General features: G+C 39.4%; 6 protein-coding genes across 10 annotated transcripts; 1 reads left to right on the top strand and 5 right to left on the bottom strand.

Moving 5' to 3' along the window:
• Positions 1-1,054: 1,054 nt before the first annotated feature.
• Positions 1,055-4,454, bottom strand: LOC146658936 (casein kinase II subunit beta-like). Its single transcript, XM_085422691.1, has 7 exons — positions 4,327-4,454; positions 3,890-3,965; positions 2,030-2,132; positions 1,826-1,941; positions 1,659-1,734; positions 1,356-1,545; positions 1,055-1,250 (listed from the first exon to the last, which is right to left on the bottom strand). Exons 2-7 carry the CDS (start codon positions 3,959-3,961, stop codon positions 1,160-1,162), a joined length of 648 nt encoding a protein of 215 aa, XP_085278817.1. The 5' UTR covers positions 3,962-3,965; positions 4,327-4,454; the 3' UTR covers positions 1,055-1,159.
• A 1,826-nt stretch (positions 4,455-6,280) lies between these two features.
• Positions 6,281-8,359, bottom strand: LOC146658937 (allograft inflammatory factor 1-like). Its single transcript, XM_085422697.1, has 6 exons — positions 8,242-8,359; positions 7,990-8,051; positions 7,846-7,912; positions 7,703-7,744; positions 7,364-7,529; positions 6,281-6,739 (listed from the first exon to the last, which is right to left on the bottom strand). Exons 1-6 carry the CDS (start codon positions 8,255-8,257, stop codon positions 6,652-6,654), a joined length of 441 nt encoding a protein of 146 aa, XP_085278823.1. The 5' UTR covers positions 8,258-8,359; the 3' UTR covers positions 6,281-6,651.
• A 647-nt stretch (positions 8,360-9,006) lies between these two features.
• On the top strand, positions 9,007-11,058 carry LOC146658938 (uncharacterized). 2 transcript variants are annotated; one of them, XM_085422696.1, is made up of 8 exons: positions 9,007-9,111; positions 9,420-9,737; positions 9,819-10,094; positions 10,183-10,236; positions 10,334-10,513; positions 10,621-10,662; positions 10,754-10,813; positions 10,936-11,058. In XM_085422696.1, the coding sequence occupies exons 1-8, from the start codon at positions 9,045-9,047 to the stop codon at positions 10,941-10,943; spliced, it is 1,005 nt and encodes a 334-aa protein (XP_085278822.1). In that variant the 5' UTR covers positions 9,007-9,044; the 3' UTR covers positions 10,944-11,058. The 2 variants fall into 2 exon arrangements, with proteins under 2 accessions (XP_085278822.1, XP_085278820.1); XM_085422694.1 differs by lacking the exon at positions 10,936-11,058 and having other exon boundaries at positions 10,754-10,845.
• On the bottom strand, positions 11,005-13,690 carry LOC146658939 (obscurin-like). Of its 2 annotated transcripts, XM_085422693.1 has the most exons (8): positions 13,612-13,690; positions 12,930-13,214; positions 12,539-12,829; positions 12,188-12,460; positions 11,783-12,049; positions 11,594-11,692; positions 11,448-11,473; positions 11,005-11,368 (listed from the first exon to the last, which is right to left on the bottom strand). In XM_085422693.1, exons 1-8 carry the CDS (start codon positions 13,682-13,684, stop codon positions 11,246-11,248), a joined length of 1,437 nt encoding a protein of 478 aa, XP_085278819.1. In that variant the 5' UTR covers positions 13,685-13,690; the 3' UTR covers positions 11,005-11,245. The 2 variants fall into 2 exon arrangements, with proteins under 2 accessions (XP_085278819.1, XP_085278818.1); XM_085422692.1 differs by having other exon boundaries at positions 12,188-12,829.
• Positions 13,691-14,313: 623 nt separating this feature from the next.
• On the bottom strand, positions 14,314-18,095 carry cyp21a2 (cytochrome P450, family 21, subfamily A, polypeptide 2). Of its 3 annotated transcripts, none has more exons than XM_085421803.1 (12): positions 17,981-18,095; positions 17,631-17,813; positions 17,448-17,537; positions 17,219-17,373; positions 17,030-17,125; positions 16,751-16,861; positions 16,575-16,661; positions 16,318-16,398; positions 16,026-16,139; positions 15,769-15,935; positions 14,793-14,896; positions 14,314-14,707 (listed from the first exon to the last, which is right to left on the bottom strand). In XM_085421803.1, exons 1-12 carry the CDS (start codon positions 18,093-18,095, stop codon positions 14,442-14,444), a joined length of 1,569 nt encoding a protein of 522 aa, XP_085277929.1. In that variant the 3' UTR covers positions 14,314-14,441. The 3 variants fall into 3 exon arrangements, with proteins under 3 accessions (XP_085277929.1, XP_085277928.1, XP_085277930.1); XM_085421802.1 differs by having other exon boundaries at positions 16,318-16,401; XM_085421804.1 differs by having other exon boundaries at positions 16,318-16,401; positions 17,972-18,095.
• A 392-nt stretch (positions 18,096-18,487) lies between these two features.
• tnxba (tenascin XBa) lies at positions 18,488-25,455 on the bottom strand. The gene is made up of 15 exons (XM_085421805.1): positions 25,382-25,455; positions 22,864-24,051; positions 22,632-22,763; positions 21,365-22,546; positions 21,156-21,278; positions 20,857-21,000; positions 20,638-20,757; positions 20,407-20,562; positions 20,130-20,242; positions 19,900-20,032; positions 19,675-19,826; positions 19,495-19,591; positions 19,227-19,388; positions 18,976-19,139; positions 18,488-18,885 (listed from the first exon to the last, which is right to left on the bottom strand). The coding sequence occupies exons 2-15, from the start codon at positions 23,933-23,935 to the stop codon at positions 18,787-18,789; spliced, it is 3,849 nt and encodes a 1,282-aa protein (XP_085277931.1). The 5' UTR covers positions 23,936-24,051; positions 25,382-25,455; the 3' UTR covers positions 18,488-18,786.
• Positions 25,456-25,766: the final 311 nt, after the last annotated feature.

The raw sequence follows: 25,766 nt of genomic DNA on the forward strand, positions 1-25,766 counted from the left end.
ATATTTAATGCCAGTCTTTTTTTTTTAAATTTAATGCCAGTCACTTGTTTTGCAGTGGATGTTGCACGTTCAATACCAAACTCTTAAAAAAAAAAGAGAGTCACATCTGTCTAGATCAGGGATGTCAAACTCATTTTACACAGTCAGTCCGCTTTGATCTTAAGTGAGCCGAATCAATGAAACTGATGGATGTTTAAAATTACAGTAGTTCTGGAAGTTCATTGCCCAGACTATTCTGTAATTATACAATATAAAGTTTTCATAACTTCAGACACCTAAAAAAAAAAAAAAAAATCATAGTAGGTAGTGGAAAAAACAAACTTTTATGTAATTATTAATTATTGTGATGAATTATGGAGATCTTTATCAATAAGAAATGCTGTCAAAACTATGAAAATACAGTTAAAAGTTCAAACTTTCTGAACTTTTTTTGCCCAGTGGACTGGATTGGAGTCTTTGCCGGCCACTTCTGGCCCCAGAGCCTTATGTTCTGACACCCCTGGTCTAGATCGTTATCCCATTATTTAAACATATACAAACAGAGCCCTCAGGAAATGATTGTTAGAGCTGTCTAAACAAGCAAATACACAGCCACTATATCTCATGAAACTGAAGAGTAACATTTAAAACAAGCATAGGTCCTTTTGGCTTTTCTTTATCTCTCTAATTTGGTATTCACTGGTTGTTGGTAAGAGCACCTGAATCTATTTGCACATATTACAAGAACAACATCTAAGCACATTCCTACATGTGTTCTGGATTTAATAGTTACATTTTCATGAGGCTTAATCACTGATAAGGCAAACCTCTTGGGGCTGGTGGTGAGACATTCTGTTACATTCAACTAAGCCGCAAAGCAAACTGCAGTAAAAGTCACTTTTCAATCTAAAAGAGAAACCCCTTTATTTTGAAAAGATGGACTGACATCAGTTAAGGTTCAACCACATGTCTGAAGCTCAATTAATTAGTATAATTAAAAACTGCTCAACTGTAACTGCCTCCTAAAAGAGGGGAAATGGCTGAATCTGAAAGTGCTTATCAACACAGAGGTGAGTTTGGAGAACTGTACAGGTATTTATTGGTTATACACAATCAATTGCTTCACGCAAGTTGTAAACAACAAAGTCTCTGAGTCCACTGTCTTTGTCAAAGATGGCTTCTAGCGAATCACCTTTACTGGGCTCTTGAAACTTGATGCTGCCTGAAGCTGGAGTTGATAAGCCATCGGGTGGATTTTGAAACCATACAGCCTAAAAAAAAGAACAAAAATAAATAAATAAATTCCTCGCTTTTCAGAGGTCAGTGGTTTGGTGTCGTTTGAAAACTGAGTGTAACATTGATGCAAAAGAACAAACCTTGGCACAAACTGATTGGCGGGTCGCTTTGGGCGGTACTCTGGGTGCACCATGAACAGCATGTGAGGGAACCCCGTGCCAAAGTAGGCTCCATCCGTGTGGTGGTGCCTAGAGGATTTAGGGGTGTACACATCCATGCACTTTGGGCAATAAAGCTTCACCATCGCTTCTCCCGGTATATCCGATAAACCTACGTTACGCAGGAGAGAGAGAAAAGAAGGGATAGTCACAAATATCACAATGTGTTGTTTAGTTCAAGTGATCCCCCCCCCCAATGAGAAGATCAAAAACAATCAGACCTACCAATCGGAAGCATTGGCTGATTCTCACAATACACTCTGGGGCAATAGCCAAAATCCCCCTGCTGATACTTTTCCAACTACAAAAAAGAACAAACTTAAATCACTCGTGATGATCATATTGTGGTGCCTGTAAGAGGTTGTTGCAAAAACTATAAAATAAGAGCCCACCATTTGTGCAATGCCTCTGTTTGTGAGGATGTAACGTGCATGTATAAGTCCGTACAGCATCTCTGCTGCCTGCTCTATCAGGTCGCTCTGGTTTGGATTATCTTCAAGCTCCTCATCTGTTTAAATAGAAACAATTTAGCCTGTTTAACTATTTTACTATCTCATTTTATGAGAGAAGTGGTTTGCACCACTTTAAAATCTCACCTGGCTCCAGGTCAAGAATCATATCCAGAGCCTGGCGGTAATGAGGCACCTGCTCATTCAACCCCGTCAGGTTAAACTTGTCCTGTATGTAGTCTTCATCAACCTAAAACACAGCAGCAGAAGGAAACCAAAGGCTATTAATAGCACAAGTTACTGTTGCAGCAGTGCACTGCACAGCACACTGATATAGAACCATTATACAAAAGTTTAACAAGATTACTGCGATGCAGCCAGCTATTTCTTGGCATTTTTCATTTAAGCATTTTTACTTGATGCCCTTTTTGTACCCTTCGTGCTCTTCACAAACAGGCGAGGAGAGCAGTTGCAACAGTCAGGTCTTAACTATATGTAGCTGAACTGAAAACTACGTGTGTGTAAAATGTCCAAGGTGGCATCTTCCAGCCCCAAAGATACCAAATAATAAAATAAATAATGCAGACCAGAAAGTAAATGACGCAGCAGATTATCCTGGTTACAGGTTACTGGCCATAGTGTGACCTTGACCCCAGGTTGATATCCAGTAGGTGACGACCTACTCCATCATTTAAAGATTTCCCTGCAAGTTATTGAGACACTGCAATATAAATAACAGTACAGGGATATTTGACCAAGAGAGAAATTCAGACACTCAAACACAAAAAAAAAAGGGAAATGTGTTTTATTTGGTGGTTTCAGTTCTGAAATTACAACAGAACAGAAACTACTGGATGGAAAAAAGTAGCTGAGGTGATTAACTGATTTCTAACCAAAGGAACTTCCAAGAGTCCTTCTAATGTAAAGCTGCAGCTACTTCTAGCATCTACAAATTCATTTGAATTCAGTGTGTTGTTTGCCTAATAGATAACAGTTCAGATTTAAAACTTCAAACACATTTTTGATGCATTTGAATTTTTCTTGTTTTTATGGAAGGTGGTCTAATAAATTCATTAAGCACATACACCTGGTAAGAAGGTAAAATATCATCTTTACATAGCCTGGTTAGTTTGATTTAAGCACATTCTGTACATTTCAGTACTTGCATGTGTTATTCCACATAATATATCAAACAAAATCATGAGTGTGGTGGTCATTTTTGTCTTCTTTATAGCTGATGGCTTTAGTCCACCATACACGTCACACTTTACTGGTTTGGCAAAAGGTCCCAGTACGCTCTCAAACTGTTTTTTATTTTTTATGTTGTTAGCTGAGATTATAAATTTAGCAAAGTAATTTTTGATTGAGAGTAGCTTCACTACGATTTCCAAATGGTTTTGCAACATGCAGCATATCCTTAAGTACTGGCTGTTTTGATGTGTCACCACTATACTAGGCATTTATCTTTCAGTCTAAGCATGCATGGTGCAGGGTCTCAGAATCCTGCTGAACTCCGAAATGGTTCACAGATTACATCTGCATGATTTATAGAAATCTTTCAATCATAAAGTTCAAGTGTCTCCATGATCTTAATCAATAAATTATTCTTTAGGTGATGTTGTAACTATTAACATAAGTGTGCAAACAGAGAAAGTGATCATAAGAAACCAGCACACCACATCAGGTTTGATTTATTCAAAGAAAGTCTGTACGTATGGTCTGATGTGCAAATACATTTGATATATCTTGGTGCTGTGATGAATATGGACCAAAAATCAAGAAGTCAAGGTTCGATTTAATTTAATCATGCGAACCACTAAGGAATTGTGTATTTATGCAGAGTGCTTGTGCTGCCACAGTGTAGAGCAGCCTGATGGTGTGGGGACATAATTTACGCTTCTGTATACTCCGCCAGCAGGCGATGCGAATGATGAAGTCTGTGAAAAGCTTATGACGGTGCAACTAAAGCTTTGAAAAATAAAGAGTGAAAATGAAAATGAGACTGACCTCGCAGAAGAACTCGTTCCCTCTGAGTCCACAGAACCACGATATCCAGGACACCTCCTCTGAGCTGCTCATCCTCCTGACAAACCAACATAGCCGCAGTGAACCAATTTACACCCAGAAAGGTTAAAAACAAAGGCAGTAAAACATTAACAGGGTTAGTGAGCCGAGCTTTATAAGTGAACATAGCACAACATTATTTTCAGCACAGATAAGGACTGCAGCTGACACCTGGGGTTTTACTAAAAATGTTAAACATAATCTTTAATTGAGCTTAGACCTGCCTCTCAAACCTGGGAAATACGTCAGCTCTTGATTTAGCATGCTGGCTAGCGTTCATGCTAACACGTTCAGTACAAATGTATTACTGTAACGGCACATTAACATAAATACCGCCTATGTGTTTGTATAACTGTATACAAACATTCGCTTTCACTCACCCTTCTTTTATATTAAATAACGCATCAATTTGGAAGCTTTGCTAAGCTGCCCTCCCTCCCAGGGTGACAAAATATAATTTCCGGTCATGCGTTCTTTTCAAAATAAGGTAGCCGACTACACATCCGGCTAGTGATGGCCAAATGAAGCTTTCTGAAAACGGTTCGTTACTCGAAGCTTTTCAACACAGTCCTTTTTGGTGACATCTTGTGGCCAAAAATATGAAGAGCAGCTTGAATCCACAAAATAAAACCAACTGCTTCATAATGATTGTCCACTCTACAGAGTGGAATGCTGTCTGATATTGGGCTGCTGTTGTGTTGCTTTGAACGTGTATTTTTTTGTGTTAAAAAAATGTGGTTTATTTGTTTAATAAATAATTTTGACCAGTAAACTTTCCTTGTTTAAACATGCACCATGGTGTGGTCTTTCTTTGCTTGTGACTTCTTGATGTTGGTAAATACAATAATTGAAAAATACCACGTTACATATAACATACATATAATAATGCACATTATGGAGTATGCTTCTGTTGTGACGTCCTGCCTCCATGTACTTATGCAATTAATCGCTAGACGGGTATATTTATAAACAATATTATATTAGGGAAATTTTCCTATACATATTTTTGACCTGGGGGTAGAATTGATTGTGAGATGGAAAGGGAAAATGCTTATGAGGTTGCAAATTAAAAACATGATGCATTTAAGGTAACACTTTTCATTTTTATTTAAGAAGAGAATTTGTTCCGCTGTGCGATGGCCGAACCTGTTCCTTTTCGTGGAGATAATTTCTCCTGCCTTAAGGAAAATCCCTTCACATGGCACAGAAGATGCTGGATTGCAGAAAAACTGGTAGAGATGCAGTTATACAGTCTAACTGGGCCTCACAAACTATCAGCTAAAGAGAATAAATAAATTAAATTGCTGCACATTTTGTAGACTAACATTTTTAAGATTATTTTTTAAAATAAAATATATCTTTTTATAACATTAAATGTTACGAGTCAAATGAAAGTTTTTCTAAAGTTATTTAATGATATTTATATTATGAAAAGCAGATTTTTGACATTTTAAGTTTTTCCCGTTTCCAGATAAAATAAACACGCACAAAACAAAAGCAAACAGTCAGAACACAAAGCTGGAAAAACCCACCCGATTGACCAAAATCAACTCAAAATACTCCCACACAACAGAACCTCCTCTATTCCTCGTTGGCTCCAAATCTCTCAGTAGAATGATCAGTGGTTCGCTATCTGTCACCATCAAAACACTCCACAAATCCCGCGAATGATTCACCTGCTTATAAACCATTGAATCAGATACCGAAGCAGTTAGCTTCTAAATGAAGCTTCGGACGTCACTGATCACGTGACTCTGGCCAAACGAATCAAGCTTCGACACAGTGCTTCTGAAGCAGTGTGTTGATTTTTTTGACACACGCCATCACTACATACGGCATATATTAGGCGAAAGCGAAGGAGAGATAAGCCTACTACCGGTACAATTATCTTTTTGTTGTTTGTTTGTTTGCCATGTTCTCTAAGATCAACATCTGACGTTGCTATATTAGAAGAAAAGTGGCCACACTGTTGTATATTGTGAAACACCCAATTTTTTAAACTACTATAGTAAATAAATACAATCAAATCCAACAATAATGGAAGTAATACGTCAGATCCAAATGAGACATGGTTCACCTTAGTTCAAGTAGGCTAATGTTATGATAATGTCAGTCATGCATCCCAAATTGAATGTGATAGTTAAGAGGTGTGCCTCTATCTCCTCTGTCTGTAAAATACCTTGATGCATGGAGGAGATGCAATGGAAACATACCTTTGATTTTGTTTTTTTTAAATTAATATGAAAGAATATAAAATAAAAGCGAGCGAAAGCAGCTGTTTGTAGTTATATCTCATGTGTTTAATATTTTTACTTTTAGGCTCTTTTAGCTATAAGGGTTAAAAACAGAAAAGCAAAATGCAATGCAGTTTAATCTTTTCACTTTAACAAACACAACATGAGATCCGTGACTGTTTAACCACGTAATTTTTAATGAACTTGTAAAAATGTTGACCTTCTAACATGAACCACACTGATCACATATTTTGCCACTGCCATGTACATTTCACATTATCAGAGTACTTGAACAAACACCTAGAACAGTACAGTTCTAGTACATGCAGGCTAGTTTACATCTCTTCATGAAAATTGCACATTTTACTTCATGTTTCATTTTTTTCACAACTTTACCTTTGATTGATTTTAAAATCTAGGCGGGGGGAAGGGGGGGGAGGTTTATTGACAGAATTCAGCTCGGATGGAAGGTCAGGGCAGGTCTGAAAAGGTTTTACGACGAGGTGGTCCAACTTCTTTCTGCTCTTCTTCCTTTGCCATGCCTTCAAACATCAAGATCCTTGAATAAAAACAAGACATTTTACATGCTTTAAAAAGCATTCTTGCAAACCTCAGACGTTACGCATTTGTTTCTCTATTGTCGGTAAGCGGTAGGCCTAGATCTTTTTAGTTTCAGTTTATTTATGAAAATGCTTCTGTGCTGGAATTGAAATACAAGATTTCTTTTATTATTCCTTCTAAGAAAAACTCTTCTCATCTGTAAATGTATCTTATGGGTTGCTGTGCAAGCTGTTATTGTGAATAGTATTTATTTATGTAAAATTGTTATTATCACAGTGAGATGGATAGGATCTTTTTACCCCACTGCCAACAACAAAACGACAAACCTACAGAGCATGTGCACGTAGCAAGTAAAGTGAAAGTAAATGAGAAGAAAGTGTTCATGTAAATGAAACTCATTCCCCAAGTTAACCAAACTGCAGAAAATATCTGAAGGACTACTTTGATATATAGGCTCAGTTTCAACATAACCAGTAATTTCACAAGTATAGGTTTCTGATGTCCAGTATTAGTTCAGTTTTTCAGTTGTTTGGGAAGTTCTTCTCACTATAACCTTATTTGACCTTGGACTCCACTTGCAGTCTACAGCTATGCTCTGAATAGCAACTTATTTCATACTCACAGTTTTAAAATTGCATTTCTCTTTCCCAGCATCATATTGAGGAAGTCATTGTAGCTGATAGTGTCTTTTGAGCTACTTCCAACCACCTCTGCCATCATTTTTTTCAGTTCCAGGTGAGTCTTGGCCAATCCAAGTTTCTCCAACATCCTCTTCAAACCCATTATGTCTATAAAATTACAAGTGCGCAAAAAGAAAAATGAAGTAAAAAACATTACTGCTTGCTTAATCTGAGAGGTTTATTTTGTTGTTGTTTTTGTCTGAGGCACTACTGAAAGTAGCACTTGCTTAATGTTGCTAAAAAAAAATTACTTCAGGGCTGCACGGCTAGTGGCGTCCTACCTATTTCCCCTTTGTCGTTGAGATCAAACTCCATGTATTTCTCTGTAACATAAACAATAAGATTATTATTATTCCAAAATTTATGACTTTGCACCAATTGAACAATGAACTGAAGTGTTACTGGTACCCCCTTTGAGACTCACTTTTAAACATTTCAAGCTTTGAGGCCAGGTCTTCCTCTCCTTCATATTTAGGATCTGTGAGAAAAGCCTAATAATGACATAAATACACAATTTAGCATCGCAGGGTGTCAGTCGACGTCTTGGACAGTTCTGTGTTTAGCTCACCTCGTTGATACCATTTAGCTTTTCCTCCTGCTGAGACTTTAGAAGACCAAATGCTTTACCACCTGTGAAAAACCAATATTTTAGGAACAACAACAGCCTGAGAGAACTCTCACAAACAATCAATAAGAACTGGTAGTTTAATGGATGAATTAATAACATAAATGAATGATTAAATAAGTAAATTCAGTCTTGTATTGTTCAGGCTGGTTAAAGTGGCTTTAACAACCAAAGCTAACAGAAAGACAAACTAACCTTGAGCACAGTCCATTTCTGTCAAGAGAGCTGAGAAACTGTGAAACCAACACAAACACAGGCGGAAGGTTACGATGATGCTTCTATAAACTGAACGAGAAGAGGAAGTGAAGTGACAAAGTTTCAGTTAGACAGAAGAGGTTCCTCTGTTACATTTAAGGCTGCAGAAAACGAAGCCAACCTGATGACACAGATAATAATTTAGGAGAACTGTGCATGCAGGACACACGTGTGATCTATCAGCTTATTTAAAATTCTATGTTTTAGGAAGAAGACGTATGTGGCAATAAGATCTTTCTTTAGTGCTCTAGTCTGGAAACTTTTGCTCATGAGGCATTTTTGGATTACATCATATTTTGTTATTCACAGTTTTTTTTTCTGGGTGTGGGTTCCTTTTTATTCATTTAAATGAAAGAGTTATGCACATTTACACCTGGAAGTACCTCAAAGGTGAAATGTCTGTACCAGTGAACAGCTCCACTGGAACGGGTGGAAGTAAAATGGTTTAAGCAGTCACATAAGTCAGATCAATGTGTTTGGAGAGAACTTTAGTGCAGCTTTATCACTTTCTTTTCCTTACTTTAAACATGAGCCCAGAAAGCAACTTGGCCACAAAACTGGCCAAATGTAATGCCTAGTTCTTGCCACACTGTGGTATTGTTGATCACATAATCAGGTAAAGAACATCCAAAAGACTCATGGTAGTTTCCAGTTGAGACTTCTATGTAACTTCAAGGAAGTGAAAATAAAAAGGTCTAGAGGTGACTGATCTTTGTCTCTTCACTAGCTGCATTACACAGAACATGTTACATTTATATCTTCAGGGTTACCTTTCTTTAATTCTGTTGAATGTCGCATCAGGATTTGGAGGTAAGCAGTTCTGCAGATAATGTCTGGATCTGATTGGATAAAAATAAACGCTTTTTAACTATGCTTGCTACATTTGTAATTAAGTAACTAAAGGTTTATTCAGTGTATATCATCTTGGCTCCAAAAATTATTTAACAACAAATGCAATTTCATTATATGCCATGAATCTAAAAATATGCATACTGCTAATCTGATATTGCATATTTTGGTGTAAACTTTCTAACCAGCAAAAATGAGGTACTTGCTTCCTTGAATGCGATGCATGTATTAGTACATTTAGACTCATTATTTAACTTTTGGCTTAACAGATACTGAGCCCATCTTAGCTGTTCAAGAAGAAGATGTAGCTCTCACTTGTTTCAGTCAAAATGACACGGATCCAAACAGCTTCTACAGATACAGCGTGACAAAGTTTGCTACAGATCCTAATCAAGTGAAGGATATGTTTAAATGGCCCACACCGAGCAACGATGTGTATAAACGTGTAAAATGGGTAGCTGATGGAAATGGACAAAAATGCTTAACTCTGACAAAACTTCAAAAATCCGACGCAGGACTGTACACTTGTGAAATGTGGAAAGGATGGGACCGTGTTGCGGCCAAAAACATATCTTTGAGAATAAAAGGTAAAACTTTTTACTACTTTCTCTTTACTTTGCAAGCAAATATCTCACTGGTGAGTCACATGATTTGTTATGATCTTGCAGACTGCAAAGTCCTTGAACCTGTGAAGGCCGCACCCAGCATGCCTGCCAAGTTAAACTGCCCAGTAAACATGACAAGTGGACAACAAGAACCTCAAAACATCTCCTGGGCAATCCAGAAAGGAGACATGCGTGAATCACTCGACTCCAGCAAAGCCAAAACTGATGGTACATCTCTGACTTTCCAGTCTGTGAACACCAGCGACAGTGGCTGGTATACATGCAGTTACACGCTTGGTAAAACTCAGCGCTGCTTTGACACCAATCTACAAGTACAAGGTCAGTGATTTTTTTCTTTGACATGTCAAAAGCAATGATCAAACATACACACAAGTAATATGTAAGATTCCTGTTTTTTCACACGAAGCTTTTGTGACCACAACGGTTCCGGTTATTCCAACAAAAACTCCGAGTCTGCCAGGTCTGTTTGCCTTTGCTGTCTTGCACATTCATTAAATCATATTTATGATTATATGTTCACTATATTGTTGCTTTAACTTTCGCCTTGTTCTCTTTAGCACCAAAAGCCAATGATATATCTCTGTCGCAAAGGAAGGAGGAGAGCAATGATGCTTTAATTGCAGTTGTGGTCTGTGTCATTTTGGGGATGATCATAATTGCTGCTGTGATTGGACTCGTTGTGTACCGCAGATGCAAAACCCAGAGAATCACACAGTTACACCAGAGGCGCTTTAACGGTTTGATCTGACTTTAAACTCTTTCATTCTTATCACACTGTCATGCAGTCACACTAACTTTACGTAGTGTTGAGTTGTTTAAATATTTCTGTTTTCTTGTTATTCAGGTAATTGTATGTCTACATATGAGATTGTTGCACCTTTGACGAGTGAGTGCAAACTCTCTTCTTACTGCGCTTTTTAGCCACTGTGATGCCTTTCTGTTCAACACTTGACTTGAACCTTTTTCTTTTTTCACAGATACTCCAGGCCAGCGAATCAACAGTCTGTATCAAATGCCAGACGAAAGCTTAGTTACCTGTAAGTTGTATGAGGTTTTGCCTCCTTTATGAAATTGTTCAAATCTTATCATGTCAACAAAAAACAACCCAACAACAACGAAAACCAAAGAAACCAAAACATTTTTCTCTCCTTTGTTGCAGTCCAATAATAAATATTTTCAAGTAAGGAAGAAGATTCTCCTTTGCAGTTATCTCATCCTTGCAGTGTGGGTTGGATTTTCAAAAGTAGATAAGTTTGCATGCTTATAATGTAACCAATCATGTTTTTGTAACTTTATTTCTTTAAAATCTTGCATGCATGTCTGTAGCAAGGCAAAGGAGGAGCTGATTTACTGTGCATTTCTGTTTCTTGAAATAGAAAAAAGTCTGTTTTCAAACAGGTTTTGTAAACCACATCTGTTGATGATTTTGAAGTTTGTGATAAAGACAAAGAATAGCATGTGGTTTCACTCTAGTTCACAGCTTGTAATAAATCATAAAAACTGGTTGTTGCAGTGGCTGCTTCTCTTTTTAAATGTTGTTGTTGTTGTTGTTCCTCATTACGATCATCCTGAACGACCTCGTACACATGAGTCTGAGGAGAAGAGCACCAACATTAGTGAAATAGGACATGTGAGCTTGACTCGGCATGATCCTGTTTTTTGATATCTTACCATTTCAGTACTGGGCTGATCATTAGCTGCAGACCAAGAAGGAAAACATTGTGGTCATTGTGGAAATATTCAATCTCCATCAAAGCCTTAGAGTAATTCATGTTGTAGCTGTTGTTTGGTTGTAATTTCTGAAGCACATTCAGTACCTGCATCCTTGTTGCGCTTCCTCTTGGTGTAAATGTAGAGCCCACCCGCCACTATCAGGATGACTAGAGGCAGGCCTACCCAGGCAGGTGTTTGCAGAGCTGGGGAAAGGAATAATTTTCCGATCAGTTTGGTCATGAATAGAAGGTGCATTCAGCAGACAAGGCAACAGTAAAGTAATTCATGCTTACGGTCAACGGCACGCCACTTTTTTGATGCCACCCGAGCGCCCTCTCTGTGCACAGAGCATGTTATATCTTCGTATGATCGCACTGATGACTCTGGGAGAAATAACTTCTTTATCAGAGTATTATTGATATTCATTAATTCACTCTGCCAACCTTTGTGGGCACTTCCTGACCAAGTTAATTCAAAGTCATTTTCACATTCTGTGGCACAGGTAAGTGCACAGGTCAAGGTGAGATTCTCTCCTCTGAGCCCTGCAGGCATTGCAGTTACTGTAAAAATGTAGAACATGAGAGATGAAACATCAGATATCGATAGCTATCTCTCCATCTCTCCATCTCTCTCTCTTTCTCTCTCATATTTGTATGTGTATATATATACACTTGCATCTACAAAGTTTTAATACTTACCATCAAGGGTATGCAGCCTGAATTTATTGAGCACATCTTTTTTATCAGTGGAGTGTGAACACTGGTAGTCTCCAGCATGCAGTGAGCTCAGTCTGCTAATGACCAGAGAGGAATCTTGATTAACATGTGATGCTTTTATTTGGCCATTATCAGGTGAGCTAGCATCTCTCAGTTGCTTTTCACGCAAAGTCCACTTCATATCAGGAGAGGAAGTGTTGCCACAATTCAATAGTACTGACTCACCCACTGTGGCAAACACTTCCTCTAGTCCATCTGGGGAAAAGGGAGAACTGGTCACACTTTGTACGTACTGAGCAACATCTTTCATTTTGTGTACAGGCTGTGTAGCACCTTCTACTGTTGTCGTATAACTGATGGTGGCTTTAACAAGGTCATTCTGAGTTAGATGACATCTCCATTTTCTGTGGTGGTCTGTCAATTTTGTATCAATGATCAGTTTAGAGAAGCAATTACGTGGATGTTCAATTACAAATCTGCTTCCATTTATTGGTGTATCATCCTCAGAGCTCCAGTTGATATGAAGCTCTTTGCGGTTGAAACAGGGGTCAGCTCCTTTATCTGTACTGAGGTAACAATGAAGCTCCATCTTTTTGTCATTTGCAGGAAGTGACCTTTCAGTAACTGGTGGATAAAAAAAAGTGAGCATTGTGATATTTTTGTTTACTATTTCTGTATGTAAAACAAAAAAAACAAAAAGAAGGTGTGAAGCAAAAATACTTACTGCAAAGAATTCGAAGTGAAACACTTGACTTGAGCGTTCCACTCTTACACGTGTAAAGCCGTGCGTCATTGAGCACCAGCTGAGTAATCTGCAGAGAGCAGTCTTTGAGCAGGCGATACCTGTGGCTGCTTGGAGCTGTCGGTTTTTCTTTCTTTATAATCTCATCAGTTAAATTAAATTCTGCACTCATGTCCCAGCTGATAGAAGAACAGGTTTTGATAGAAGGGATACCACATGGCAAAGTAACATTATCTCCTTCTACAGCGACCATTAGCAAAGGGTTCCCTGAAGAAAATTACAGAAAAATGCATTTTTTTTAAATGAAAAAGATTTCTTAAAATCTATATATGCCATAAAATGAAAACTGTAACACTTGTGTACATGTGAGCAGTTCACAAAGGACTGAGTGAATATCTGAGATCACAATTATTTTGTGAGTTATTTTTATTATGGTTATTTTGCTATGATACAATATAAGGTAAAAAAAAAATCAGTAACCACTGACTAATTATTTTTCTGTGACACCAACAAGTTTTGTCTCATAACGGTGCCTCGTGGGTTAGAAAACAATCAGAAAGGATGAAATCAAGCCATGTCCAAGAGGGTTTTACAAGGTACCGCGTGTGAATATATTACATCATGTGTATATATATTTATAGGTGTTATATGTTTGTTTAATTACCAGTTGGATGATGTCCACTTGCTGCCTGTGTGAGATAAAAAAGACAGATTACCAACAGTGAGAGCGAGTCCATCTTGCCGTTTCCAGATTTTCTCTGTTATTGCAAAATGCTCTTATAGCAGAAGTCTTGCAAAACACTTTTCCAGGAAATGACACATGAAGATCATGTTTAACTGAGGAGAATGACTCATAAGAGAAATTTATATTTATGTAGTGATCGAGTCCGTCATGTTTATCCAAAATTGTCACAATCACTTTAAGTGTTGTGACTGTTGCGATTTACCTGTCAATTAAATTACTTTTAATAATAACGTCTACATTCCTTTTTATCACCAGGATGCTATTAATTGTGTAACAACCCAAACAGCAGATACTGCTGTATCCAGTGCTGTGGAGACTGCATTTTTAAGGTTTGTCCACCAGGTGGTGCTGTCAGATTCAGTGAAACCTGCAAAAAAGAAGGCTCTTTCACATTGTGGTGTCCAACTCCGTAGATACATTAACAGCATTCATTTTTACGACTTTTTACTCCTCTCACTTTAGTTTTTCATTTTGCAAAAATATAATTACTTATATGATCATTGTTGTAATTTCCCTCCACTACAGGTGAACATTAATGAGCACCAACAGTACAGTTATTCTGTGCATTGCCAATGAAGAAATAAAGACTTTGGTTTGGACATTTTATTCAGTGATGGTGGAACAAATAACTTTGATAATAAAGTGTAAGAATGAATAAGAATAAGAAGAGAAAATATAAATATGTGAAACATAAATTTGCACATGCATGGCCAACGCAAACAACAAGTCAGCAATACACCCACTGCAGCTCAGGGATTAGTCACAGGTCTTGGACGTGCTACAACTTCATAGGACTTGATCTTAAGCACAACACTGGCAACTCCTCTCAGATCAGGCAGTGAGGTCTCGCTCTCAGGCAGGAGGAACTGAAAATCTCTCAGCAAGTAGGCACTGAACAGAAAAAGCTCCATTTTGGCCACAGACTCTCCCAGGCAGAGCCGAGCCCCCCCTCCAAAAGGGATCAGGTCACGGGTGGAGCCGCCTCCGCTTCCTCCTCCTTCATTCAGAAAGCGCTCTGAAAGAGAGAGTGTCAATACTTTATTTGAACTCTTCTGAGCCAAGTGAAATGAACACAAATCACACAGCGTTTGGGACAGTACCTGGTTTGAAGCTGTATGGGTCAGGCCAAACTTCAGGATCATGATGTGCTCCAAAAAGATTAGGAATGATGACTGTGTTCTTAGGGATGAAATAACCTGCAATGCTAAACATGAGGAGGAGCCATGTATTTGTCTTGATGCCAAGTATCAAGCAACACACATACATAACAGGGCAACAGCAGAAAATGTGTATGTGTGTATGCCTGTTTGTTTGTTGTTGTTGTTTTTTCAGGTTTTGGTTAATTTAAATAATGTCTACACATCTTCTTTCTGCACAATTACATAAATAAACAATGCTGGTGCTTGTTGTTTTAATAAATTACATTTTTCTAAAGGTAATTCAAGTGGATGTCTCTTCATAAGTCTGATCTTGGAGGAAGAGCGGTGCCAAATGTTGCAATACTTCATACTTCCAGCATTACATTCCAGCATACTTCATTAATTAAAACCACTCCCTTTGGAGAAATGTGAGACTGTGGGAGATCTGGAGGCTGTACTAGCACATGTATCTCACACATAAACACACACGCACACACAAAGACAATTGTGTTTTCATATCTTTGTGGAGACATCTAATTGACATAATGCTTTCCCTAGCCGCTTACCCTGACCCTAACCATCAAAAATAAACGAAATGAGTGCCTGATACTAAAATCACATTTTGATCCTCAAAAATGGCTTCAAACTCGTGGGGACATGGATTTTGTCCCCATAAGGGCTGTTGGTCCGCACAACAAAAGAAAACTTCAAATTTTTGGTCCCACAAAGATATGTAAACATGGTACATGTGTGTACACACCCCCATCTACACACACACACACACACACACACACACACACACACACACACACACACACACACACACACACACACACACACACACACACACACTCACACATATACACACACAGGTACTTAGTCAGTAGTGCTTATTGTGTGTTGTGTAGTTCCTGCTATTTATTATGTGCAGGCTGACCTGCTGTCTCTGATGGCTCTGTGTGGTACTGCCAAAGGGGCGACTGGCCTGAGCCTGAGCACCTCACTGATCAGAGAGCAGAGGACCGGAAGTCTGTGTCTGTCGCTGTATTTAGGGTATCGGCCCTCCAATACTGTGCACAGCTCCTCATATACCAACTCCTGCACCTGTAGATTACATTAGAAAGGATGCATAAAAAACAAAAACATGTATTTTGTTTTAACTTTTTTTTGTTTTTTGGTAAAAATTCCCAGTGCCTCTGGTCTGTGCAGGAGGAAGGCCACCATCCAGTTTAGCCAGGCCGCAGTAGTCTCTGTTCCCCCGATAAGAAGGTCCACTGTTGCCATGTGAACATGAATATCTGTTAATAGCTGGGAACATGAAGACATGTAATTTAATACTTTTACAGTGTTGCATGTTTCCACTTCTAATTGTGATCTTGAACTAAGCTTGCTCTATCATCATAGTTTGTAAAATTATCGGGACTTCAGGTGATTTATTAAGGAAAGCAGTCCACTATCTCTCCTGGTATTAACTGTATGTACTCACCGCTTTGTCTTCTGTGTTCTGATTGTCAAGTCCCTGGAGGAGGGATCCTGTGATGACATCCTGATTTTTTTTGTCCTGTGACTGCTTAAATAAATAGCAAAAGTAGATTAAAAGAGAGTTATTTTGGATGTTTTTAAATAACTTGTGTGATTTTGTGTTTGGTTTCACAAAATCACAGCAAGTATTTTCTTTGTCTTGCGATCTGAATGATTTCAATTCATGAGATCATTATTTTCTTATCATCTTACATTACTAACCTTGTAATTGTTGAGATGTCTTCCTATGATTTCGTCTCTCCTGACCACCTCTTTCAGAAGATGGGCAAAAACAGGATTGGGTAATTTCTTTGAGAGAACAAATGACATGAAATTATTTTCACAACATGGTACTGGTTTTATTTATTTGACCAATAGTCTAAATGGTGGATATTTACTCTAAGCAGTGGGAAAGAGTCCAGGGCTGATATCCAAGCGGAGCCCCACAGAGCAACAATCTCATTGAGACATCTGTGCAACTCCTGCAGCTCCGATGAGCTCTTATCATACTACAAGACACAAAGTAATGAGACACACTGTCCAAAAACAGAGGGAACGAGATGTCGTCATGCTTATCCTCAAGAGTTTCACTTCCTGATTAACAGAACATTATGAATGTACCTTTTCTAAGACGGTGACATGAAAACAAACAGAACTAGGGGGAGAAGAATACTCACTTCTATTCCGAAAGCCAGAGTGGTGATGACATTACTGGCCGCCACAGTAAAATCCTCTGACAGATCTACAGCACAGCCTTTATAGCCCATCAAAACCTAAACAGTGAACAAACCCGTGCTTTATCCCGAGCATTTGGTTTGCAAAGTCTTCCTTCTAAAATCTTGTTTTCCAGCTTTTTTTAACTGTACCTTTAACAGATGCAGCGCTTGTCTCTCAATGACATCATGCAAAGACTTTTTGCAGCAACGCTGCAGAGAACTATGGACAAGGCGATGTTGTGCCTTCCACTTTTCAGTATAGTCACCTAAAGATATGTTGCAACCTCCCCCAGACACAATATTACCTGAAAGAAATGAGTCAGGGTCATGATATCATATGACAACTACGCAGCCCAGTGCACTGAACTGAACTCTTTACCTGTGTATGAGATCGGTCTCCCGGCAAAGTCACACCATTTCTTCACCAGTGCTTCTCTTATGACTTCGCTGCTGTTCAGCACTACCATAGCTGAAACAACACGATTATAAGTGCAGTGTTTTGGTGTTATGCAATCTGAAATTTACTAAAAATGTCAACCATTATCAATTAATGGATCATTACTTGTTGTTCCGCATTTAAGGCGATAAATGCTTCCATAGCGCTGTGCCAAATTTGTGAGGTGAATTGGTAGATGATCATGTTTCAGCTCCATCATATTACCAATGAGAAAGTGGCCGGGAGGGCCCGGGAGGGAAAGAGATGAGGAGCAGGGAAGAAACTGGTCCAGAAATCTAGAATCATCTCCTACACAGAATTAGAAAAGACAAAGTAAAATGGACAGGCGCAAACGATATAGAATAACAACCAGTTTCAGTTTTGTAAGTCTCCATATTTTTAATTTCATTATTTATTGCAACCATCAAAACCATATACTATAAAAAGACCGTGAATATATATTCAACTTGACTTACTTCCCTTATGATTTTCCTGAACATCTTTGTGTTTCTGACCAGAAATCCAATTCAGCACCATGAACAGCAGTACAACCAGGAACGCAGCTCCCACACTGACTATTGATATTTCCATTATCACTTAGAGTCTTCTCGCGGTGGTCAACACGCAGCCCTGAACATTTATAGTCCTCTCACAGGTCTTAAAGCCTGTCAGCTCGATACAGTGTTTGGTGTTTTCGCTATAATCAAGGACATCCAAATATTTGTTAGGTCAGCATGACTGTTGATGTGATAAATGCAGCACAAGACAGCCTAGACATGATTTGCACTCACTAAAGGGCATGTTAACACATTTTAGTTGACATTACAATCTGTCAAGCCTGTGTTTCTCAATCTTGTAACACGACGAACGCAGGGAGGTGAGAAATTGTAAATTGCTTTCAGGAAATAAAAACTCACGAGACCAAGGTTAGCCACATTTATTCCAATGGAGTGAAACAGTGCATGTTTAATTACAGTAGTAGTGGGGTGGCATACAATTTTGGGGCACAAAACACATTTGTATTGAAATGAATGAGTCAGGCAGAACAGTAGAACAGAATTCAAAAGTTACAATAAAATTAGTTGTTACGTCTGCTATAAAAACAGATCAGAAAATTACTTGCACATTGAATCAAATGAACTGACAGCTGCAGCTATCAAAACAACTATAGGTTATTTTATTCGGACAGAGACACAGAAACCGTGAGATCCAAGGTTCTCGAAAATTTCTGGAGCTTTAATTTTCTGTCAGATGCAGAGTTTTCATGGAGGCTGGTCCATCCTTACCCATGAGTTGCAGGGGAGAACCTGGAGGGTCTGAACTTCATCTCAGTGAAGGGAATGGAGGAGTCTTTACCTTTCCAGTCTATCCAGACTATTCCCTAGAGCAGAAACAGAAAAAGAAAATCTATCTTTGGCCAGTGTGCTTTAAAAGATAAAAACGTTTAGAAATCAGCAGAGATTAGTCGTACCTGATTGTTACTGTTGATGCCATAAAGACCATTGAGGTTGACCTTGTAACAGTTTTTATACCACCAGCCTCCCATGTAGGCCTTGGCACAGTGGATCCCCATGGGATCAGGGTTCTTGTCTCGGGTTGAGAATGGACGACCGTTATGGTACCTCATAGAGTCACCTGTCAGAAAAGTGCATTGATATTGAGATCCAAATTGTCAGGTATAACTGCACTTGTTTTGTTTTAATGCAGTTTTTGAAACTGGACCTGCTGTTCCGGTGTAGCCAGACACGGTGAGCGTATAGTGCCTCGTCTCTGAATCGACAGAGAAGTTCGTGTAGTGAGCGTAGACGGTATGGTTTCCTGATCGCATATCCACTCTCAGACTCACAGGGCCAACATTAGTCAGGTTGTGCAGGAGCTCATTTCCTGGTGGGAGTTGGGAGAAAAGATGCTGTTTAAGCAGATGTAGTGAAAACAAAAGAAAACACTTTGAATCAGATAAAGTGATTAGAAGCTTGGCTTTATACTGTACCAAGCCAGAATTCTTCACTCAGGTTTCCAAAGCCAGCTTTGTATTCACTCCATGTTCTGAAAAAATCTGTTTTTCCATTCATCCTCCTCTGGAACACCTGCAAAACACAGAGACTGCTGTCTAAAACCCAAATAAAAGTCTATTTTTGACTTTTATTCAAGTGACTGCAGTTTGTCTTACTGTCCAGCCGCCTCCATCAGTCTCCATGTCACAGTAGACTCTAACTGCTCGCCCCTCTCGTCCTTGAGGGTAGATGTCCAACTCTCCTGAGTGCAGAGCTCCATTCAGCAGCTCCTGAGAGCACTCGGTAGGGAAAGGGAAGCGCAGTTTTCCTAACAGATAAAGAAAATTAGTTTTTAGAGTAATCACAAGATGGGATTACATTGCAACACGTAAAATGCATACCTGTGATGAATTCTGTGGTGACAACAGATGTATAGTGTCCATCTCTCTCGCCTTGCACCACAACAAAATAGCGGGACATGGGCAAAAGCCCAGTCAACTTGTACTCTGTGATGGTGGGCTCCAGAATCACCTCCTAATATAAACACAGTAACACACAGAGCTTTGAAATTCTGTAAAAGTCGGGTCTCTCTTTAATTATTGTATACCAAAGATCAAAAATTGCAACTGACCTTTGTCTCCTCTCCGGCCACCTGATAGAGCACTTTGTAGCTGTGATAAACGGCAGGGGTGGCTCTCCAAGCTATGACTGCACTTCGAGCCCCAACTTCACTGGCTTTGACCACTGAGAGACACAAGAAGCCCCTTGGCAGTTTTTCTTTTTTCTTTTTTTAAGTTTACTCACTTAAAACTAAACATACTCTCTAGGTTGCTCATCCATGAAGGATTATTTTATTCTCTCTTGTTTAAGATTATGATTTTACTTCATTTTCCCACCCTTTTGCTCACCATTTGCAGTAGTAAATGTTGTTGAGATGGCAATACTCTGCAGACTGTCCTTCTGGCTCAGCACTTTGACCCTGTAGAGGGTGCCTTTCTGCAGGCCTCTCAGCTGGTGCTCCACTGAGTTTCCTGACAAGGTCACGGTCACTGTCACATTAGGAGCTGTGGCAATAAGAGCATTCCGCTTAGTCGCAAGCACTTATTCATTAGTCATTATGTCAGTGTGGCCACACTCACTCTTAGAGGACTCGTAGCTGATGACGAAGCGGTCTACTTTCCCTAGACTGGGAGTCCACTGCAGCACAGCTCTGGTGTCTGTCACATTGACAACTTGAAGATGCGTTGGAGGGGCGGGCACTGCAGTTCGGATATTATCCACAGTGTTTATGTTTTATTTTTGCACTCCAAGACAAAGACAGTAGCCTTTTATAATAGTAAACTTGTCTAAGATTGTACCTGTGGTGATGACGGATGTGAGTGGATCACTCTGGAATTGGCCTTGTGTCGTAGTTACAGTGATTATGTAGGAAGACCCAGCAGACAGCTTGGACAGAACAACATAAGACTGCTTAGAGCCCACTGTCACCAAGCGGTTCTCCCCTGTCAGGACGACAACAAGCACCACAATGAGACACTAAGAACATTTCCTAATAAACTGACATTAACCTTCACTTGGGTTGAGCTGGCATTAATTAAGTGTTTTATGCTGGATAACTCTGGTCTGAGATAAACAATATGAGCAGTACTTAACAGACCTGTTAAAATGTTGGTGTATGTGACCCTGAAGCCTGTGAACGTTGTCTTTGGTTTGGACCAGGAAACATTGAGAGAAGCCTCTGTGACATTACTGAAAACCATCTCTGTGGCTGGCTCAGGACCTAGCAAGAGAAAAAAGTACAACATAGTGTATCATTTGCTTAGATATTGATGGACTTATACATAAACGTTTTCCTGCTGTTATTACCTGTGGTTGCAGTTACTCTGTGAATCTTTGATCTTCTCTGTGCTGCTGTACCATATATATGCAGGACATAGCGCGTGTTTGCCCGCAAATTACTGAACTCCACAGAGCGCACATTACCCGGGACCACCATCGAGATCCTCTTGGTGTCAGCTTTAACTTTTGATCCATCAGCTTTCCTGGAGGAGGCAGTTGTGGTGGTGCGCTCACTCTGTACTAAGACTTCCGTTGCGTTCCTAGCTGCAGAGGGCTTTTGTCCTGGAAGAGCTTCCTCCTCAAAGTCCTCGTAACCATCTTCGTCTCCTTCTGTCTGTGGCTCTCTTCTGATCACAGTGAAGTTCTTAAACATCCCTTGGGGTGCTAACCATGTGACTGTGAAGCTGTGGGAAGATATGTTTACAGCCTTCACAGATCCTAATCCAGATCCTCCGGTCCTCTTGATGCTGATCCCTGAGTCATGGTGAGTTGTTTTGTCATGATGAGATTTAGTCTTATCTGATGCAGCTCCAATGGTTCGATTCAATACATCCAGATTTATTTGTGTTCCTTTCCCAGTCTTGTCAGTTTTTTTGTCCACAGTCTGCAAAATTAAAGTGTCTAATTTACCTGTCTTATTTGGTTTATGGCCGGATGACTGAGATACATTCTTTTCACCCTTCGTGGACTGCTCCAAAATGTCCTTGTCTGTTTTGGTTTTGGTTGTCCCTGTGCCCTTGGAGATGGTTGTGTCAGTTTTAGAAACCTTCTTCACATTGCTTTGTGTTGCATTATTTTGTGGTTCATCTTTCAGATGGTCGGACGTTGAAAATGTTCTGCTGCCAGTCCCATCTTTAATGTTGGTTTCTGAGGCTGAGGGTGTTGTTTTGCCTTTTCGGGTTACCTCCTTCTTGTTTTCCTCTTGTTTCGGGAGACTTTTGTCAACAGTTGGGCGACTGGTGTTTTCAGGATTTGAAGAACCTTTAGTAGTTGTTTTCTTCACAGCGGTGTCTTCTTTCACTTGTGTTTTATCAACAGCTCCTTTGGCATTAGTGGCTTCTTTAGGTGTAGTGTCAGTCTCAGACACATTCTTCTGGAAAAGTGTTTGTTCTGCTTTGGTATTTTTCTCCTGCATGCTGTCCTTTCCTTTTTTCACCTGCAGGATTACAGTCTCCACTGTTGGCTGGATGGTGCTCCCTTTGCTAGCTTCTGAAAAGCCCAGGGAGAGGCTGCATCATTCAAAGGTTACATAAAAATATTTATTTTTTCTCATTTTAGTGCAAACATAACTTACTTTTGCTACACTCGGCTCCTTGTGCACACTTACTGCAGTCTAGACCCATGAATCCTTTGTGGCAGATACATTTACCCTTCTCACATTTCCCAATGTCGCCACAGTCATTTGGACAGTTTGCAGAGCACGGACCTGGGCAGAAACAAACAGAACAAGGAATGTTTAATCCTGTCTATACTGAATAGTGTTTAAAATGATAAAATATGGTGAATAAATCATAAGAAAATGATACATTTATCTTTGAGAAAGGACATCTCTCTTTCGAGCCGAGCCACACGCCCTTTCAGTTCGGCCATTTCAGCCTCACACTCTCCACTGCAGCCACCAGGCAACAAGCTGATCTTATGAGTCATGACGAGTGGAGCACCAGGTTTCAGCTTCAGCTCCTGCTCCTTGGTGTTGCTTGAGTCGCAGCCCTCACTGATAATCACTTTGATGGGCTGCGAAGAGGCAGGCTTGTCTTTGCTGGATTCTTTGATTAAAACTGTGTCATTGGCAGAGGTTGTGACCTTTTCTTTGTCAGTTGTCTTTGCTGGAGTCTCCAGTGGCAACACAGTTGGAACTTTTGTGGGAGAAGGCTTGCCCTTGGACTTCACGTCATTGATGGTGGGGGACCTAGCAACAACAGTTTGATTGACAGATGGTGCGGGCTTGTTTTTTGTGGCAGCAGTGGACTTTATAAATGTTGACTGAGTATTTTGAACTACGGTGGTGGCAGGCCTGTCTTTGGCAGTATTCCCATGATCAGTTGAAGGAGACCTAATTAGAATAGTCTGATTGCCAGAGGGCTGAAGTTTGTGTTTGGTGGGTTTAGCACCGCTGGATGAAGCAGTCTTTGTGGGTGTTGGCTGAACATTTAGAATTCCAGTGGGGGAATGCTTGTCTTTGCTTCCTTTTACTTCACCACCTGAGGCTGACTTAGGGGACTTAGTCTGGTTAACTGGGACTGTGTGCTTGTCTTTGTTTGAGAGGGTGCTTCTGGGTGTAGTAGCCTTTACCACTGACGGAGTGGTTTGAATTACTGTTGGGCTGTGCCTGCCTTTGGTGGTCAGTGTAACATTGGCTGTTGGAGATTTTTGCTTGGTAGCTGGAGTGGGTAAAACTGTCTGATTGATGGCATTTGGCTTAAGGGTGAGCTGGTTGGTCTGTTTGTCAGGGAGAGCAGTGGTTTTTGGTTTTGAACGGGTAAATGCTGCACTGGCTTTGGTCACATCACTTCCTGTGGAGTCTCTCTTCTCATTGGTTGTGGTTTGAATAGAGGGAAATGGGGTGAGAAGGAGGAGTAGTCCTAGAGTAAATAACATTTTGATCCAGCAACTGTGGTCAGAGAAGCTGTTGCTTCAGTGGAACTGAATTTACGTTACTGTAAATCTATGAATTCCTTCTTCTATATTTTGCTTTTTTCTTTGCCAGGTCTCACCTGGAAATGAAGACAGAAATAAAGAAAGAGCTGAATTATGGCAGAGTTGAATGCAGGAAACACTAACGTAGGCCATTTTATAGCTGATTTTTGAGTTCCAAGTAGGACTTTAATGAGCATACATATATCTTTTACAGGACTGACCAGCATCACATTCACAGAGCTTCCATTCACACTTAAAGCTCCTCAGTAGAACTGGCTAATCAGAGACTGGCAGCAATTTAAAAAGTGGTTAACTGACAAGACATTTCTGGCTTCTAAGTACTTACTTTTTCTATTCAGTTTCAAAAAACATTTAGATTTTTTTTCCTGAAAAACAAACTTACTGAAAAATTCTAATTGTTTTTGTTGTTTGTTTTTTGTAGTCTATTGCTTAAAAATCTATTTTTCAATTGTTTCAAGTTTTTCCAGAGAGGAAAATACGCATATGATGGAGAACTCTCAAAAATAAAATATCAGATATGATACACTAGGTGTTAAAGTGTTAATGCAGAAGCTGTATGCTGTGAGCTGACCTTTAGAGCTAACTAAGGAGATTTATTTAAATGACCTTTTAAGTATTTCCTTTGAGCTTTGCCACTTATATATACTATAAATATGCTATATACCTAAATACTCATAACTGGAAAACATGTCCAAACCTCTGTTATGTGCTTTTTACAATAAAGCTGCTGTAAAAATTGACACAGACATGCATCCAGATATTCAGAAGTGTTCCAAGTGTTCAGTCGTAAAGTGACTGCTGTTCAAACCAAGTAAGGTCTAAGTCACTGGACACTGAGCAGGAAGGAAAAGCTGACCTGAGTGGGAAACTCAGAGTGTGCCACTGAGACTATGTGGCCAGGTAACAGAGCTTTACTGTAAGAACTGTGGGACACAGTATGTCTTTCACTATACAGACGGTTACATAAAGCTCGTCACCCACAACTCATAAAACCACAAAAGAAAATACGTCCAGCCTTGCTTTTAAATGGGCTTCAGTGCTGGTTGAATTAATAAGTCTTCTTTATTTCTAAAACTGATAGAATTCATTTTGATTCCATGATTAAAACTAAAAGGAAAAATTTAGCAATAATGGGGTTTTTTTTAATTGTTTTTCCACTGCACTCACAAAAACTACTATTTATAAATCCTTTTCACTGTAAATAAAACAAGGAAAGAATCAACACCAAAACCCTTTCTACTCATTAAGACACAGAAAATTATAACATTATACTCTACAAATAAACAATAAGATTAAAAACCCATCCACACAAACACACCTGAAAGTAGGATGCTAGTTATTCCAATGCAGTTTTCACAAAAAAGGGGAATAAAAAGTTGCACTTACTTGAATAATGACTTGGTTCTTTCTTTATCTCTTTCTTTGACTTTCTCCCTCAATCTAATTGGAAGAGTGGACACAGAACTTCTTCAACTAACCTGAGAGGAAAGAGGTGAGAAGAAGGACCACCACTAGAAAGGAGGAGAGTGATAAAGTCTGCTCCTACTTAAGGAAAATCCCCCCACCCCCACGCCCTTTACCAAATCTTATGGTCCCACTCTCTCAACCACCATGAAAAATATTTGTATTGGACTTACAAAAAGGCATGGTATTTTACACTGGTTTCTGTATCTAACATGACAAGTTACTCTGTTTTATTTGCTTGCACAAAGAAAGCACATGTTTGCTTCTTATAGCTGAAAATCCACTGTTGATTCAAGAGTTGATTCAA

This window comes from Rhamphochromis longiceps, linkage group LG11 (assembly GCF_057381845.1).
Source record: "Rhamphochromis longiceps isolate RC_006_pf linkage group LG11, R_longiceps_female_GT1.1, whole genome shotgun sequence".
NCBI lineage: Eukaryota > Metazoa > Chordata > Actinopteri > Cichliformes > Cichlidae > Rhamphochromis > Rhamphochromis longiceps.